The 17,612-nt window shown below is 37.8% G+C and overlaps 1 protein-coding gene across 1 annotated transcript in view; it reads right to left on the bottom strand.

Moving 5' to 3' along the window:
- FRAS1 (Fraser extracellular matrix complex subunit 1) overlaps nt 1-17,612 on the bottom strand; it is a 425,273-nt gene that overhangs the window by 212,611 nt on the left and 195,050 nt on the right. Inside the window, exons 12-15 of the mRNA XM_063458710.1 lie at nt 13,173-13,320; nt 11,155-11,298; nt 6,321-6,455; nt 1,673-1,816 (exon numbers count right to left, since the gene is read on the bottom strand). Of these exons, the coding sequence (XP_063314780.1) occupies nt 1,673-1,816; nt 6,321-6,455; nt 11,155-11,298; nt 13,173-13,320 (571 nt within the window). The remainder of the gene's footprint in view (nt 1-1,672; nt 1,817-6,320; nt 6,456-11,154; nt 11,299-13,172; nt 13,321-17,612) is intronic.

The raw sequence follows: 17,612 nt of genomic DNA, 5'->3' as shown, positions 1-17,612 counted from the left end.
CGTTAACATGTAAAATAAACTATTCTAATAAATTATAATAAAAAAAATATATATAAATGAGCATTTTACACTTCACAACACAAGCCTGTTTGTCTCAGTCTGGGCTCAGTGCTTGATGGAAAGGTATAAAGATATTCCAAACACAGATGAACACTAAAGTAAAACAAGGTAAAGTGACATCTTTTCATTCTTTCATCTATTCAATTGTAGTTGTTTTTTTGTTTTTTTTTATTCAAACATGGTGCGATTTGTTAGGCACAATAGAGCTGACGCTAGATTAAGGTGAAATGTACTTTCAAGGCTGTTAAGAGATTTAATAGAAATGTGCTATTTTTGCTGTGACAATTGTGTAAGCTGAGATGATTACATGGAAAGAAAAACAGAGTACGCTGAGAACAGACAAAAGCTTAGAGAAATTCAGTTTCTTCCCCTCCGCCAAATCCCCGCTCAGGTCTCAAACCAGGTTTTGCTCACTCGTGCCATTACAGAGAGAAACAGTTCCGAGGCATATCAGACTAATTCCATCCATAAAGGAAGTCAAAAAACAAAATGCCGACAAGTTCTCTCTGCATGAGAAATAAAATGCTCATTGCCATTTATACAAGTTCATTGTGTCTTGGTAGCAATGCAGTACTTCTTTCAATTCAATGCCTTAAAGATATGAATGCAAATTAGCAAGGCACATCCTTCATGAGACACCACAACATCCCTGCACAGGTTTCGCTACAGGGACTGCCACCACATACAGTGTTCTATAATGGCAGATATTCCCAGACAGCACTGCAACTATAAGCTCAGTCCCTCGCAAGCTTTTGCTTCTCCCTGTTAATTTGCCCATTAGAGCCCATCTCAGCTAATCGGCTCCTGCAGAACTTTCTATGAAGGACCCAGAGCTATCTACGCGTGATCATGTCTATATCTCTCTTATCACTGTTATCTAAATAACAGCTGGTGGAACTGTAATAAGCTGATCACTGTTGTGGTACAGCTGCTATCAGCTTAGGCATCAGGGGTTCATGGAGAATGCTCAACACATTAAAAACAATGGGAATCTTTGTATTGACTTTCATGAACTCAATGCAGAAAGCTGCATTCCCTATTGATTTGCAACAAGTCAGGAGAAAAAAAATGTCATAGTTGAACATATTTTTTTTTTTAGATAGTTTTATAAAACATTTTACATCTCCCACTATTTTACTGAAGGGGACACTGTCTGTATGAAACATACGACCCTTTGAATACAGACTGGATTTTGGCATAAGCCTCCTAACATACCAGCAATGAATTACTATATATCATAAAGAAGATGCAAACATCAAATATAGCAATATATACATATACATTTCATAAAACACAATTTAAATATTGTTGGGAACATGTCTTTTTGTTTTTTCACAGAGCGTTGTGTTTTTTACAGAGCACTGATTTTTAAATCCTGGTCCTAAATATCAGATATTTCAAGTGTGTGAAGTAGGTAAATGTAAAATTGTTGTACTAATGCCAACTAGTTTTATCAGTAGATCAGATATTCCATCTTCGTGTTACTGTAGGCACAGCGTGTTTAAACATGTACTACTCACAATGTTATTTATTTTTAGAAGGCACTTTCAGATTTATTTATTTTTCACACAAAGGTCATACCAGGTAAGACAATTAATTTCAGTAGAATTACCTGCACAGGTTCCGTTCTGCTCATAGAATCCTGGACCACACCTGGAGACACAGAAGCCTCCTTGAATAACTTGCAAAGATTCCTTGCAGCTCAAGCAATCACCTTCAAGAGGCCCACGACATTGTGAGCAAGATTCATGGCACGCTACATGGGACAAAGTCAAGAAAAAGTTACCGGCAAATAATCCATGCATTATCAATGCAACAATCTATAACATTAAGTAATATATAGATATTGCGTAGATGTATACCTTTTGGAAATTTCAGACACGTTGATATGTCTCCAGAAATGCAAATATATTGTAGCTCAGTTTTAAGAACTGATAAAAATCCATACAATGATTTTAGCAACTCGTAGGTAATATTCAAAAAATGTTATCTAGGTGCAATCCAGAATTTAAGTTCTGGGCTGGCTAATGATTGCCCAATGACTCTGCCGTTACACCTCTGATAGAACAGGGGTTAAACTCCATATGTGCAGTGTTCCAATGCAAAATGCTGCACATACAGACTCCAGGTACCTTGACCACTTCAAATGACTGAAGTGGTCATGGAGCTTGGACTACCCTTTAATTCTTCTCTGTTTATAGATTAAAGAGTCATAAGCTCATACACAGTTATCCTGAAAACTTGTTCTGCTATCAGGTAAGGGACAAGTAACTTTGGATACTAATGCAACAGGTCACAAGATAGGGGAACTTTGGGTAGTAATGCCATAGGTCATAACACAAGTGAATGTTAAGTACTACTGCCATAGGTCAAAACAACATGGACATTTTCTTGTTTACTTAAATACAGTCATCCTGAGACCGTAATAACTCATTCAAAACATACATAAAGATAAAGTACTGCAGTGTACATTCAGCCATACATAAAGCTATTATGCTTTATGGTGCCATGTTAACACTATGTATACAGCAATAATACAGAAAATAAGACAACCCAAGGGCAAAATAACAACTGAACAGCTAATCATCATGCTACAAACCAGCTAAGATCACAAACACATGCAGACAGTTCTCATAATTATTTATTTTGGTTCTTGCAGCCCCTGGGAATGATGGCATGTTTTAATCAGTGAAATCTTGTCTCATTGACTTGTCCTTAGTTAACACTTTTTTGGTTTCCAAACACAGACAAGAAAACACCTGCCCCAGGATAAAGAAATTAAGAAGAGAAGGTAGCGAGGGGATTTCATTTTTCAATGGAGTTATTTGAAATGAGAGCTGCTTTTTAGGACCGATAACAGACTTGCTCTAAATACTGTACTCTACATTTGCTCGCACTAATATTTTTGTACCTCATAATTTTTATATACATGGCTACACTTTTATGTGTTAAATTTGGACGCTAATCTAAACCAAAAATATTACTTAAAGATTTTCTCCTGAAACTGCTAATATTAATTTTGCCATTTATATTGCGCCAACAGATTCCGTAGCGCTTTACAATATTATGAGAGGGGGATTTAACTATAAATAGGAGAATTACAAAGAACTTACGGGAACAATAGGTTGAATTATCTGTATATCTACATCATTAACTCCATTGCCCAATTACTGTAATAGTTCATGGTTAGGGGTAGTGTAGGAGTCACAGCTTAGTGTTATGTTAGTGGACTGGTTTAAGGCTTAATGTCGTAGTGAAGGGGTTAAGTGGATGACTTTGGTAAAGGGCAGCACTGTAACATGAATGTCCCATTGCTGCCCAAGATGATTAAAAGTTGCAGTTCCGGATCAATTTAGCGGTCACCATTAAATTAACATAATTGCCTTTCAGGAGTGTAATTTCTAATAATATTAGGCACACACATACAGCATAGCTTCAGGTTTTACTGTACCTGCATTCTACTTAAAAACACCTATTACTAGCATGATTTAAGTTAAATATACACATACTGTGTAACTACTGCACTTACCACAACATTCTGCTCTAATGTAACCTGTAAAGTGCTAGGTACTCCTCCTGTTATAATTCTAAAACTATTGTGCATACACTGGATAACTATTGGGCTAACTGTGCCCAAAAGATGCAGGTATAGTTAGCACATCACCTAGTAGAGAGTTAGTATCAGTCTATAAGTCCCTTGATTCCGCTTTACTCTTGCCGGCTCGGGAGAGAGTGGGGGATCTGAATACTGTGTTTGCCTCTGGAATTTCTTTGCGTGCGTTCCACTGCGAGCTGCTGTGCGTTCCACCTTCTGCATGAAGGTATTCAGATCCCCCACTCTCTCCCGAGCCGGCAAGCGACTTACAGACTGATGCTAACTCTCTACTAGCCTAGGCAATGTGCTAACCATATCTACATCTTTTCTGAGTGTGTTTTAACTTCTTTTTACTTCAATAAAGTTTAACCAGAGAACACTATGCCTCTGCTATTCTCATTATAGTTATACCCCACTATCCTGACATAGAGAATCGTACCTGCAATATACAAACATCTCAAAGCATAAAGACTTGTTAAGTTGTATTAGTGCTTATAGTATATGTCAGACTATAGCCTAATACCATAATAATTCAGCATATTTAGGATGTCCACAGACTTTTCACCATAGTAGGGGTAACTTCGCTGCATTTCTATTATGCTGATACATTGTTCAACCAAAGAGACAGCAATCAACTAACTTGCTTCCGAACTACCACAGAGTGGAGAAATGTGGACATTTCAAAACTGTGCCTAATTATTGCCTATCTCTTTCTTTTTTAGTATTTAGTGATGTTTTTAACTTGACAAATCACTATTGTCTTTATATATACAGGCATTTAGTTGGTATACCCTCTTTTTATAAGTAGTTGTCATTTTCTTGTTACATCGCCCATCTCCTATTCCTGGTCGCACTTTGCTATTTCACCTGGATTTCTTCAGCCTCGGGTGGGGGCTTTTTACATCTTACCATTCGTAGTGGGATATTTGATTTATGTATTGATTTGATATTTTATTCATTGCTCTTTATTTTTTCTAACCTTCTGTATTAAACCTTATTGATTTATCCTATATATTCTGTCTCCTCTCCCTACCCTGTGTCTCCCAGGTAGGTATTATACCAATATACCATCCAGGTTTTCACAAATTTTACCTTAGATATTATAATAAGTTACCAGTATTGCTTACTAATAATAACAACCGGGTCATACAAATAACTGAGTTTCAGTGTACCGGGAAATATTATATTTTTAGTCAAGGTTTGCTAAACCATTGAAAAAGATGACACTTAATGCAAACTTAATCCTGTGTTATGGAATTTGATACGGCATTAGCCAGAGCTGTTTTTTGTACGGATTGTTGAAAATGAATTATGGACACTCTGAAATTTGAATGCATTCTCCATTGGCTTTATATTATACAATCAGAGCAGCCAGGCTGAACTAAAACAAATTGGATGTATTCCCATGAGGGCCAATTAGCATATTTTCCCAGATTCTCTGCTCACATAAATGCAGACAGCTATGGAGTTGAAGATTCCGTTGCGAAACAAATAGTTGATCTACCTAGAACACTAGTAGGGTGTTTATTGTAAAGCGCTGTGGAACAAGCTGGCGCTATATAAATACCAATAACAATAATAATAATAATAGGGTGAAGATTTTTATCCACAGGATGTAAATAACATTGTCTATATACTGCTCTGAATAAAACTCATGGATAAAGTTACAATAATTACTTCATGTTTTTTTTTTTTAAACTGAATTTTCAAACTATGGACCAGAATAATTGGTTGGGGAAAAAAACACCCCTTTTTTAGCTACACTAGCAATTTTTTGACCAAATGTTTTCAGATTCAGTTTTTATTTTCCCACACTTGACTGCTTCATTAATATGTAATGGAGTATAATATTAAATCACCTTATTAATAGAAAATGTGATGCAATGCAGCAATGACTGTGTGTTTTATAAGGCTGGCTTAAACATTAATTTCAATAATCACCATAGTATATTAGGCATATTATCCAAGAACAATATGTTCCCTACACAGTTCGAGGACCAGTAACTCTTTTCGCTTTAGAAGAAACACATTTCACATTTAATTATTTTGTTGACAGCACTAGTACAGTAAAAATTGGCTATGGTATGGTATCACGTGTAATTGTAAATACATGTTACATTTTTGTATTATTTAGAATGATTTATGTTAAAGTGACTCTTTTACCTCAAACTTAACTTTCTTTTATTGTTTCATCTTTTCTTCCTCTTTCAGAATCCTAAACGTTTCTTCATTTGTGTTCTATTTCTCTTTAACCCCTTAAGGACACATGACATGTGTGACATGTCATGATTCCCTTTTATTCCAGAAGTTTGGTCCTTAAGGGGTTAAAACATAAGACAAATGAGGGACTAGTTTGCCTTATATAGTTTTCCTACGCTTGAAAATTGTGACAAAAAAGTAGAGCTTAAGGAACCTTTGTCAAGCCAGCAAAGGATGACGACTACCAAGCTCAGGAAAAATACATGAGCTAAAGTATCCCCTACTTTGCCGTATGTTTATAGAGAAATATATCACAAATGAAGAAAAGAAGAACATATTCTGAAAGAGAAAGTTAAGTTTCAGGCGACAGAGCCACTTAAAGAAAAATCGAACTTGACTGACTTTTTCTTTAATCAAATGTATATAATTCTCGAAGTAATATATGCAAAGGAATGAAACATATTACCTGCACAGACAAGGTGACTCTGAAAATATCCCTGGCCACAGGAAGTCACACACTGACCATTGTCCAGATACAGTGAGGCCACACAGGAAGTGCACTCAAAACCATTTTTACAGCTGGAACATGATTCTCTGCAAGCTATAAAAAAAAGTTACAAGAACCCACACACTCTTTTAAATCTCAATGTTTGCAGAAAGTATATACATATACAATTTTCCAACAAAGAAATTGGAAAACAATACAAAGCTCTCTATATTAAATTGAAATTTTTACACCAGGGCTACCCAATTCCAGTTCCTCAGTTTTTGTATAAGTACACATAACACTAGACAAAACATTGGTTGGGGGTGACTGGATTTGCAGTGTAGATAATAAGATGTTTAATGATAGCAGTGGTATGATATGCTAAAAAAAAAAATAAGTACGGTAGGTTTGAACTGTCTTTTAAAATATATATATTGTTTCTCTTGTCACGTTATGTACATCTACATAAAATACCATAATTTAAATACCATACATAAGTAAATCTAGTGACAGTAGGCTGCAAAAGACATGTTGTACGCTTGTTTTACCAGGGCCGTCCTCAACTCTTGTATCTGTCATCATAAATTTTGTCTGTCAATTACTTGTTGTTATATAGCCCCAATGTATAATTGTCAAGCACTGTGGAAGAAGTTGATGCTATATAAACACTAATATCTTGCATTTTATTCATTAGGATTGCTTTATAATTTAATTTAGGATCACCTATGAAAGCACATAGCATGGATCTGAATTTTGAGTATTTTAAAGTCATCTCATGGCAGGGCCGGACTGGGGAAAAAAATCCAGCCTGGGCATTTTTTTAAACAATGGCCCATTAAGAATGGGGTAGGGCCAGAGAGGGGTGTGTTTTGTCATCACCAATGACATGCACGCCACCTCTCAAAGTGAGCATGTTGGTTCAATGCTCTTCCATAGCAGCCCATGTGCAGAGCCTTGGTGAGGAGTCCGCACATGAGAAAAAGGCCCTGTATTTGTTCTGAGCAGCACAAGTAAATTTATTAACATGCTTGCGCTGTGTTTATTTGTGACTTGTCTCTGGTGTCTCCATAAGAGGGATACCAGAGGACAAAAGGGCAGGAAAGGGTATTGTGCATGTGTTTGGAGCCTGCTTGTGGGATTGCGTGTGTGTAAAGTGAGCCAGTTGTGGTGTGGTGTTTTGTGTTTTGTGTAAATATGTCTGTTTTAGTTGTGTTGCAATATGTATGGCTAGGTGCTGTGGAGAGTGAAAAAAGAGTGTGTGTGTGTGTATAGGGTGAATAGTGTGTATAGTGGATGTAACGAGTGTGTGCATTGGGGTTATAATATGTGTATGTGTAGGTGATGTAATGTGTGTATGGGTTGTAAAGAGTAGTATTTAGGGAATGTAGTGTGTTTGCTTACAGGGGATCTAGTGTGTGAACAGGGGATTCAGGGTATATACAATAGAATAAAAAAGGGGAGAGCACACAGTATAAATAAATACCACAATTTATGAATTATGTGGAATCTAAAAATACAAAATAAGAGAGAAGACCATAGCATAATATAGTAAACACAATAAGATATATGTGTACTTTGCTGGCACATGATTCTGAGCCACTTAACAAAGCTGGCTCAGACTAGAAGCTTGTAGTGGAGGACCCAGTGGATGCAGGTCCTGTAAAGTGTCTCTGGGAAGGTGAGGGAGATCATTAATCTCCCCACCGGCCCATGCAAGCACACAGCAGAGCCGGCACTCCGATAGCGTGGGCTCTGTATGGGCCGGCAGGGAAGATCTCTTGATCTCCCTTGGCGGCCTCGGCCCATGGTCATCGCGACCCACCGGGCATTTGTCCGGTATGCCCGATGGCCAGTCCGGGCCTGTCTCATGGTCAAATGGTGGTCACCAGAACAACTACAGCTTAATGTAGTTGTTTTGGTGAGTATAATCGTTGCCTTCAGGCATTTTCATGCAAACACTGCCTTTTCAGAGTTTACATTGCTCCTAGGGACACGTCCAATTGGCCACTCCTCAGATGGCCACTGGAGGTGCTTCCTGGCTCAGTGCTGCATAGTAGGCAGCACTGATGTTCAGCAACTCCACGCTCTGCATGGGGACACTGAATTTTCCTCATAGAAATGCATTGATTCAATGCATCTCTATGATGAGGTGCTGATTGGCCAAAACTGTGTTTGGCCCCGCCCCCTAGCCAATCCAATGCTTTCCCCCATAGGCAATTCTGATGATGTCACATAGGGGGCAGAGCCAGTGCTGGCGGACCAGTGTGGCACTAGAAATAAAGTGAGTTTTATTAACTTTTAAGGGGGCTAAAGGGGGGCAAGCCACCTAAATGGTGGGTTTAGCACTATAGGGTCAGGAATACATGCTTGTGTTCCTGACCCTATAGTGTTCCTTTAAACACTATTCCAGGTCCTTACACCTAGAACCTATTTGATATCAGCAAAAAATGTAAATCACATAAAGACACATTTCTATCATGTCTCTAGGGATTAGTCATCAGATTATGAAGAACTGATTTGGTAATTGCAAATTTTAGGCCGCAATATCTATATCGCAAAAATTGCTGAATTTTCCAAACAGATATTTTGACCTTAACCCTTTAGGGACGTATGATGGACCCAGTCCGTAATGCTGGGGAAGCACTTAACGATGCATGACAGACTGCACTAAAATTAACCCCAGATCGCTGTGGTGCCAGGGATCGCGGAGTTAACGCTGTTGCTGGGTGCCGCCGAGTCAGTGGCAGACCAGCAACAGCAAATTGCGATGTCCCAGCGCACGTGATCGCTGTGACAGTCAGTCACAGCGGTCACAGTGCTGCTGGTATATCAATTCCGCTTACCTCCACCTCTTGTGTGTTTTTGAAGAGGAGAGAGACGGATCATTGTTACTTTGTGTCCCTGAAGAGAAAAAAATTGTCTGAAGAGGTTCCAAATCCCATTTCCCCTGTTATTTTTTAAAAAATGAACCATTTCCCTGCTGATTGATCACTGCCAGCAGTGATCAAAATACTTTACTGTGATCTAATTTATTTGTTTTTACCCTCAGGGGTTAAATTAGATTTTTCAGTAACCTTAAGGGTTAAATTTTAATATTTTATCAATTTGTGTTTTAGTTAGTTGGGGTGGGTGGAATTGAGTGGGAATTGGGAAATTTAGTGATAAGCTAGTTAGGGGTGAAAAGTAAAAAGAAAAGTTAGTTTTTTAGTTAAAGTTTATTATGTTAAGGAAGTATAGTGCAGAGGAGGCTTTTGCCCTGTTAGTGGCCGACTCAGAGGCAACAGACACTGCCTCAGAGAGTGATGTAGGGAGTGACGCAGGGGACAGGGACTATGTGCCAGATACTGTAGGACCATCAGGAGAAATTGCTGATTCCCATGATGCTGAACATGGCGCAGATGACTGGGTACCCCCTATTTTTCACCAGACATTTCAGAGTTCACTGCCAATCCTGGCATACAGTCTGACCTGTCTGGCTAGAATGCGCTGGATTGTATGCAACTGTTCTTGGGAAATAAGATTTTTGGGGAGATAGTCACCCAGACTAATCTGTACGCTGAGCAGTATCTGGCACACAATCAAGGGTCTCTCATAACCAGGAAAGAGAGATGGTACCCCACCAGTGTTCCAGAATTGAAACAATTGTGTGCACTGACAATGCTAATGGGGATAATTAAAAAGCCCACCATTAGAATGTATTGGTCTAAAAACCCCATTTGCAATACCCCCATTTTTTCCCAGACAATCAGTTGGCCCAGATATGAAGACATACTGCGATTTATGCACTTTAGTGATAATACGAAGTGCCCCCCAAAAGGCCACCCGCAGTATGATCTTCTATATAAAATACGCCCTCTAATTGCCCACTTTAACAAAAAAATTGTCACTACTAATACCCCCATAAACATATTTCTATTGACGAATCCCTTATGAAGTTTAAGGGAAGACTGGGGTTTAAACAGTACATCCCATCCAAAAGATCCCGATATGGGATCAAATTTTATAAGTTGTGTGAAAGTGGCAGTGGCTATGTGTACACCTTCTGTGTATACGAAGGAAGGGATTGCCACCTTGATCCCCCAGATATTGTAGGGACAAGTGGGGAAAGTGTCTGGGACCTAATGATGCCGTTACTAAACAAGGTATATCACTTGTATATCGATACTTTTTGCAACAGTATCCCACGTCTAAAAATGCTGTACTGCTTTGAGACCGTGGAATGTGGCACTTTTCGGAAGAGTTGCACAGGTTTCCCAAAGGCTCTAGCAGAAAAAAAAAGGGGGGGGGAAGAGTGGGGGGGGGGGGGGGGGGAGTTTGTGGCAGAGGGGAAATTAAGCGGGTGCTAGTCTGCATACACCATTAAAAATTGGCATATAGGGGGAGTTAATCTGTCCGATCAACTGATGCAGCCGTATTTGATCATGCGTAAGACCAGGGCATGGTACAAAAAAAGTGTATAATATATATAGCATTCCAGCTGAAGTGGTAGAGGTTAACACAGTGAAGGAGTTTAAGTATGCATGGGATAGGCATAAGGCGATCCTAGATATAAGATAAGGCCAGGGACTAATGAGAGTATTTAGAAAATTGAGCAGACTAGATGGGCCGAATGGTTCATATCTGTCATCACATTCTATGATTCTATGTTTCTAGTCCTGTAAAATGTTCATTTCGTCAAGTACATAATATAAGAAGTCAATGCAGCCTCAGGAAAGGGCAACTACAGGATGAAGAATTGTTTGTGCACATTACAGCTTTTATATTGGGCGGCGGGGGGGGAGAGCAATTTCTTTAAGGCTGGCACACACTGTACCTAGACATGTTTTGCCATCCTGATAGAATCCAGGGTCGCAGCTGTGCACACAGCCTCCCATCTGCAGAAATCGAGTCTCATCACGGCAGATGTCACAATGGTCAATAGACTGAGAGCAGGTTAAACAGTCTGGGTGGCACTGATCTGAAATGGAAAGCAGAAGTGAGGAAAAACACAAGATAAACCATATTATCCATAAAGAAATGTCTCTCACGGAATGAACACTACACAGAGACAGCCCCAATATCCTTTTTAAATTGGGGTGATCTTTCTATTTCTGGCAGCAACAAATATGGAGTATATTCATCACTATGAATTAGTAATAAATATCTATAAAAGCCAATAATGACTTGTAGCAGCACCGGATACCTTTTTGACAATTTCAATGCCAGAGCTCTGGGCAGATAATTGCATTGTTTGTCTCTTTAATGCTAAAAGGGTTAATAATAAATGCATTCTCATTTATGTTGGAATGTAAGGCAGCTTATTTATTAAACAGTGAGCTATCATGATTTGGCAAACAAAAGCACAAATAGGACAAAAAAACATTTTCCAACTGAGCGATATTCCATCGTGGTTATTTAGTCGTACATGTTGGAATTTAGTTTAGTGGAAGTTTTATTTTTTTAGTAAATGAGCCCTACATATTTTTGTACTGGACACACTTTCTATTTACACATATCAGTATAAATCTGACCTAATGCATCCATTAGACCTAATGGTACCCTAAGTGTTTATGTGTCTCTTATTATTTTTGTATTATAGGAGTGCCACCTGGCTAGTATTTTACTGGCACAGACAGTATTTGATGCTATCTGGCAAGTGTTGGCAATGCAAAAGTCGATATTTTTCTCTGATGGGACTCTAGGTGAGTGGTGAGAGAAATGGATCCAAAATAGACTCCTTTATTATACACGGCAGGTACAAACATTGCATTAACCCCCTGAGAACCGAGGAAAAGAATGTCTTCCAATTTCTCTCTTTTTTTTATTTCCTACCTATTGAGGTTCACAGCATCCCAGCCTATCACATGACATTTCACTGGAAAGCCCAGGATGTCCTCTTTACAATACAGCAGGGATTGAAAGAATACATCATAAGAATGAAACGAGATGCATGTGAACGAAAGGTCCAGTACAGAGGACACAAGTTAATGGGCTGGGTCTCAGGAGGATATAAACACACACACTCTCACACAAACTCAGACAGTATATTCACAATGACACACATGACAATGCTACACACAATTAGACACAGTATACACACACTGACACAATGTCACAGAGTATAGACATTGACACACACAGCTACAGACATAAATTCTCAGAAACAGTACACACATTGCTACACATACTCAATGCTACATGTACAGTCAGACATAGTAAACATATTGTAGGTAGTATTTAGTGTTTTAGAGAATTTTCCACTTCTAAAAGGGTTTGTTTTTTTAATTGATTATGTCACTCTCTGTGATGTCATGTAACATCTGGCAATGTTCTGTCATATATAAATAATTATGCAAAATAACATTGCCAGTATTTTTTGCAAAGAAGGGTGGCTATACCAATTCTGAATAAAAGGTATGCAGCTCTTTATCTTGTTTGAGATAATTGCTATACCATTCAGGAGCAGCCAGACAATACAATCAATAAAGAGGATGCAGAGATATCAATAAAAATCTTGCTCTAATGATGAAAACTGAAAATGTTCCTATTGATATCTTGTTAGCAACATAGGCACTACAAACCATGTATATTCATGAAGATCTTAAGAAAATATAAATAACTACTTCATTGTTTGCTAGACAATATTATTTAGGTTTTTTGTTTTGTCTTGTTTCTGTTTTTTGTTGTTTGTTATTTTTGTTTTTTTCCCCTTTAGAGAAAACACCATTGTTTAAAAGTTTTAGAAATGATTTATATTATATTTCATAAGTACATCTCTCCATGGTTATATCTATACACAGCACCACTTTGTCTATAGCAACACTATCATATAAAGCATTGGTAAAAGTATACCTGGTCTGCATTGTGGACAGCACTTCCCCGCCACGTTCATAGCTAGTGTCCCAAGAGGGCATAAGGTACAGGACTCAGAGAAGCAGGTCACTTGGCCATTTTTGCACTCACATACCCTGCACGGACCTTCACTCCATTTGTCTCCATTCTGTATTGGGTCAGAATTTACCAGAATAGAAATTACAGTTCTAGGATTGGTTTGATGAGAAGTATATATGAACATAAAATATTCTCAAAAATAAAGACTGGATATGATTCAAGTCAAGAATCCGGTAACCAAAGCAATAACAGTCAGCCTACAGCACTACAACTGTTGACTGACAATCATGGGTTTAGTAGTAGAGGGAGTGCTTAGTTGCCCGTCCGAGGACAAAGCATGAAGAAGTCACAACATAAAGTCATACAAAAAAGTCATAACTCGATTGTCAAATGCTCCTGTTGAACATTGGTTATCATCAATATGTTTTGATTCCTTCTACACCTTCTTCATATGTACATTTGGCATTTCTACATAGCACAGGATAGCTGTTTTGACATAATATGATGCTCTGGGGTCCATACTGGCCAAAACATGTTTTCACAGCTAGAGTTGATGTATTGCACATGATTTATACATGACATCAGTGCTGTACTTACACTGCTTTAACCTGGAAATGTTAAACATTAATTATGGTATAGACTGTAGCCTTTTAGAGGTCAGGCTGTCAATTTTTGGTCAAATCTGGGATAACAAATATAGCAGGAAAATGTATACATATTCTTCCGAGGAAGGTCAGCACTCAAAGGACTGACTTCCTGTCAATGTTTCAGTTTAAAAACATAAACTTTCATCAGCACATACATGTATGCTACTTTCTCATTTATCCCACCCTACCATTTCCTGTGCATTGGAGTAAAGTCTGATTTAATTTGTTTTTAATTACAAGAGGTAATAAAATATTAATGAAAGCATACCAATATGTTTTGTGTAACAGACAGACAGTGTATTTCTCTTAGATAAAATGGCTTTTCTTTGTATATAACAGACAGCATTTTGCCCATAGTAGAAGCCAGGTGGCAAATCATTGATAGTAATATTCAGAAAGAACATTGTTTTAGGAATATTCCGATAGCTAATTGCTCTAATAGAAATCCAAAAAACAGAGACTGATAGTATTAACGTTATGCAGTCTCTTTCTATGTGGACACCCGTTCACTTGTAATTTCTTAATTAAATCTAATTTCTTTAAATGTAAAAAAAAAAAAAGTCTCAATAAAGATTAAAAAATATATATATATATATATATACTGCACAATTTCTAATGCTAATGGAGTCCTGGGCAAGTTTCCGCTTTTGGGCCTCTTCATCATTTCACCAAATATCATTTGTCTAGGACCTCAACCAGTCCCGCCCTCGGGGTCCTGCCCCAGTGTACCACTTCAGTTCCCTCGCTGGTGTATCACATCTGGAGACACTAAGGAACAGGCCTGCACATATTCTGTTTTAAAGATGGATCTGGACATATATTACATTTTTCTTAATAAAATCCAAACACCTTACAGCTTTTATCACAATCCAGAGAGCCAGTTGTTTGCCATATCATACCAACCAATGTCCCTGCTTAGGAGTGATAGTCCCTATTTGTTGCCTAAATCCATTTTCCCTCTTTTCTATCCTAATGTCCTTCATTTCTAGGAGCTCCATTTTACCAGTGTGGCCATAAAACACACTTTGATTTAAAATACAATAGATGTGTTGAAAAATCAATGTGTGTACGCAAGATATATTAAATTTTTGAGGCAGTCCCCCTGCAGGCATGGACACCTATTGCGGCCATGTGATCGCTCTTTCAAAGCGATCACATGGCCCGTGGGAGTCTAATTTGCAGGGAGGGGGACTGTCTGGGATGTCAGGCAGTCCCAACAGACCGGGAGCAACGCCGATCGTCGGTGGGGGAACGGCAGTGATCGGGTAAGTAATAAGGACAGCGGGGACGTTCTATGGCGCCTACCGGCATTAAGAGCCACCACAAAAAAGACGGCATAGAATGCCTGTCGTCCTTAAGGGGTTAACATCAGAAGTCTCCTTTCTTTAATTCCTATATTTAGCCCCAAAAAGGGCAAATAAAAGTCCAGAATAACCAACGCCACTACTTAAAATAAAACCTGATCGCAGAAAAAAACCCTTGAAAAAACAGAAAACAGAATACCATGGCGAAATAAAAAATAATGAATCTTCACCCATGGAGGGCTTACCGCAGAATGAGCTCAAATAGCAAGTAAAGCCCTTATATATGCTTTACCACACTATCTCAGCTAGCGCAAAGCATGGGATATATTTGCAATATGAGCAAGAGCTTGAGATTTCTCTCAAGACTTTGCTGTCAGAGCACTTTAATGCCATTCGGATTCTAGTGAATAACCCCATCAATAATAGACTGTTTGCACATTTCTCTTGGTAAAAGCCAGACAGCTTGTTGCTCTTAGAAAAAGCCATATAGCACATTGCTTTTAGTAAAAGCCAGAGATATCATTCTCTTAGTAAAAGTCAAACAGGTAATTGCTCTTATTAAACTCCGGATAATGCATTGCTCTTAGTAAAAGCAAGAAAGTTCTTCTCTATTAGGAAAGTCAGACAACCCAACACTCTTAATAAAAATCCATTTGGTCCATTGGGTCCACTGCTCTCAGAAAAGGCAATGCCTTAACTGCTCACTAGTTAAACTAAATAGCTCACTGGTCTTAGTAAAAAAATAAAAGCAAAAAAAAAAAAAACACAACAAAATGCCTTACAAAACAAATCCAGACAGCACATGTCTCGTGTTAAAACCATGAAGCGCATTGCTCTTAGTAAAATCCAGATATCTCAGTGCTCTTAGTATAATTCAGATAACACATTGCTCTTAATAAAATCCAGATAGCCAATGTATGCTAGTGAAAGCTAAATTAAAAGATAGTTCATTGCTTTAGTTGAAAAAATGGTAAAAAATGTGTCCATTTTTTTTTCCCATTTCATAAAATTCTCAATTTCAATAGAAAGTGTTGATTTCAGCCAAGAAAGCCTGTGCCGGGGGAAGAAGAGGAGAGCCTTGTTACTAGAGTTACTAGTTACTAGTTACCAGTTACTAGATCTCCAGCTATTGCAAGCCAAGATTTGATATAACCCCGAAAGAGAACATGTACAAAGAATTACAAAAACTCCTCAGCACTCAGCAAATCATGTGGTTTATTCAGCCAAACAAAGTGAACTGCAATGTTTCAACATGTATAGTGTCTTTCTCAAGGCTTGAATAAACTACATACCTTATTTGCAGAGAGCTGAGGATTCTTTTTATTTGTAACAATTAATGTGGTCCAGTTCAACAGGGATCCTTCATTCACGCACCGGCAATAAAACATTTGGATTGCTTGAGGAGTGCTTTCCATTACTATATGTTTATTTAAAATTACATGCATGTTTCTTTGGTACTATATCTACGAAATTGTCAATATATTTATTTTCTAATGGAATGTTCCTTTAAATAAAATATTCCCTGCACATTGTAAAAAACTATATATATATATATATATATATATATATATATATATATCAGGTTGCGCTACATCACATCCAGATAGACCACTGGATTAAAGTCACAGAGCATATTAGTAAAATCCAGATAGCTCACTACAACGCTTTCCTTTCGGTAAAAGCAAGATAGACCATTGATGCTCTTGATGCCTCTTGATGTAAAATCCAGATAGTCCACTGCTCATAATAAAAGTTGTCGATATCAAGTTGTAATTAAAAGCTAGATAGCTTATTACTCTTTGTAGATGCTCTTAGTAACCCCAACCCCGACCCTCCCACTCCAAAACAAAAATGTATTTGCTGTTAGTAAAGAGAAAACGCTTTGATGATATAAAAGTCACATCATAGCTCTTTTTCATGGTTTGCAGCATGTGCGAACTGGAGCTATTTAGAAAAATATTTGTAAGCCAAAATATCTGCCTCAGTGGTTCACTTTTGTTGTACAATTTGTTAACATCCAGATGGTAATTCTATGATCATGAAAACAAATGTAAGAATCTGATTTGTGCGTCACACACTTAACTAATGTCACTATAACAAAATTAATGTCTCACTGTCTATTCCTACTTCACTGATTCTAGTGCTCCCTTTTGGTATATGCCGTTTAATTTGATGTTAATTAATTCTCTTCCCTTGGCTGCCCAAAACACCTTTTGACTGTCTGTCAAAATGCCAGTAGAAAAGTGTTTTAAAATATAATATGGAAAAGAATATCAAGGGAGAAAGATTTCATATATTGAACCTTAATATAAACTTACATTTTATTCATTTGACACGTTTTACTGGACTGCCACCGACACATAAAAAGTTCATTTTGCATTTAGGAAACTTGACAATCAAATTGCATAAAAAATAAACAATATATAAACAAAAGGATACTTTGGAAACAT

The sequence above is a fragment of the Pelobates fuscus genome, chromosome 6 (genome assembly GCF_036172605.1).
Source record: "Pelobates fuscus isolate aPelFus1 chromosome 6, aPelFus1.pri, whole genome shotgun sequence".
Taxonomy (NCBI): Eukaryota; Metazoa; Chordata; class Amphibia; order Anura; family Pelobatidae; genus Pelobates; species Pelobates fuscus.
The sequence above is the reverse complement of the archived record's forward strand: the minus strand, read 5'-3'. Positions and strand labels throughout refer to the sequence as shown.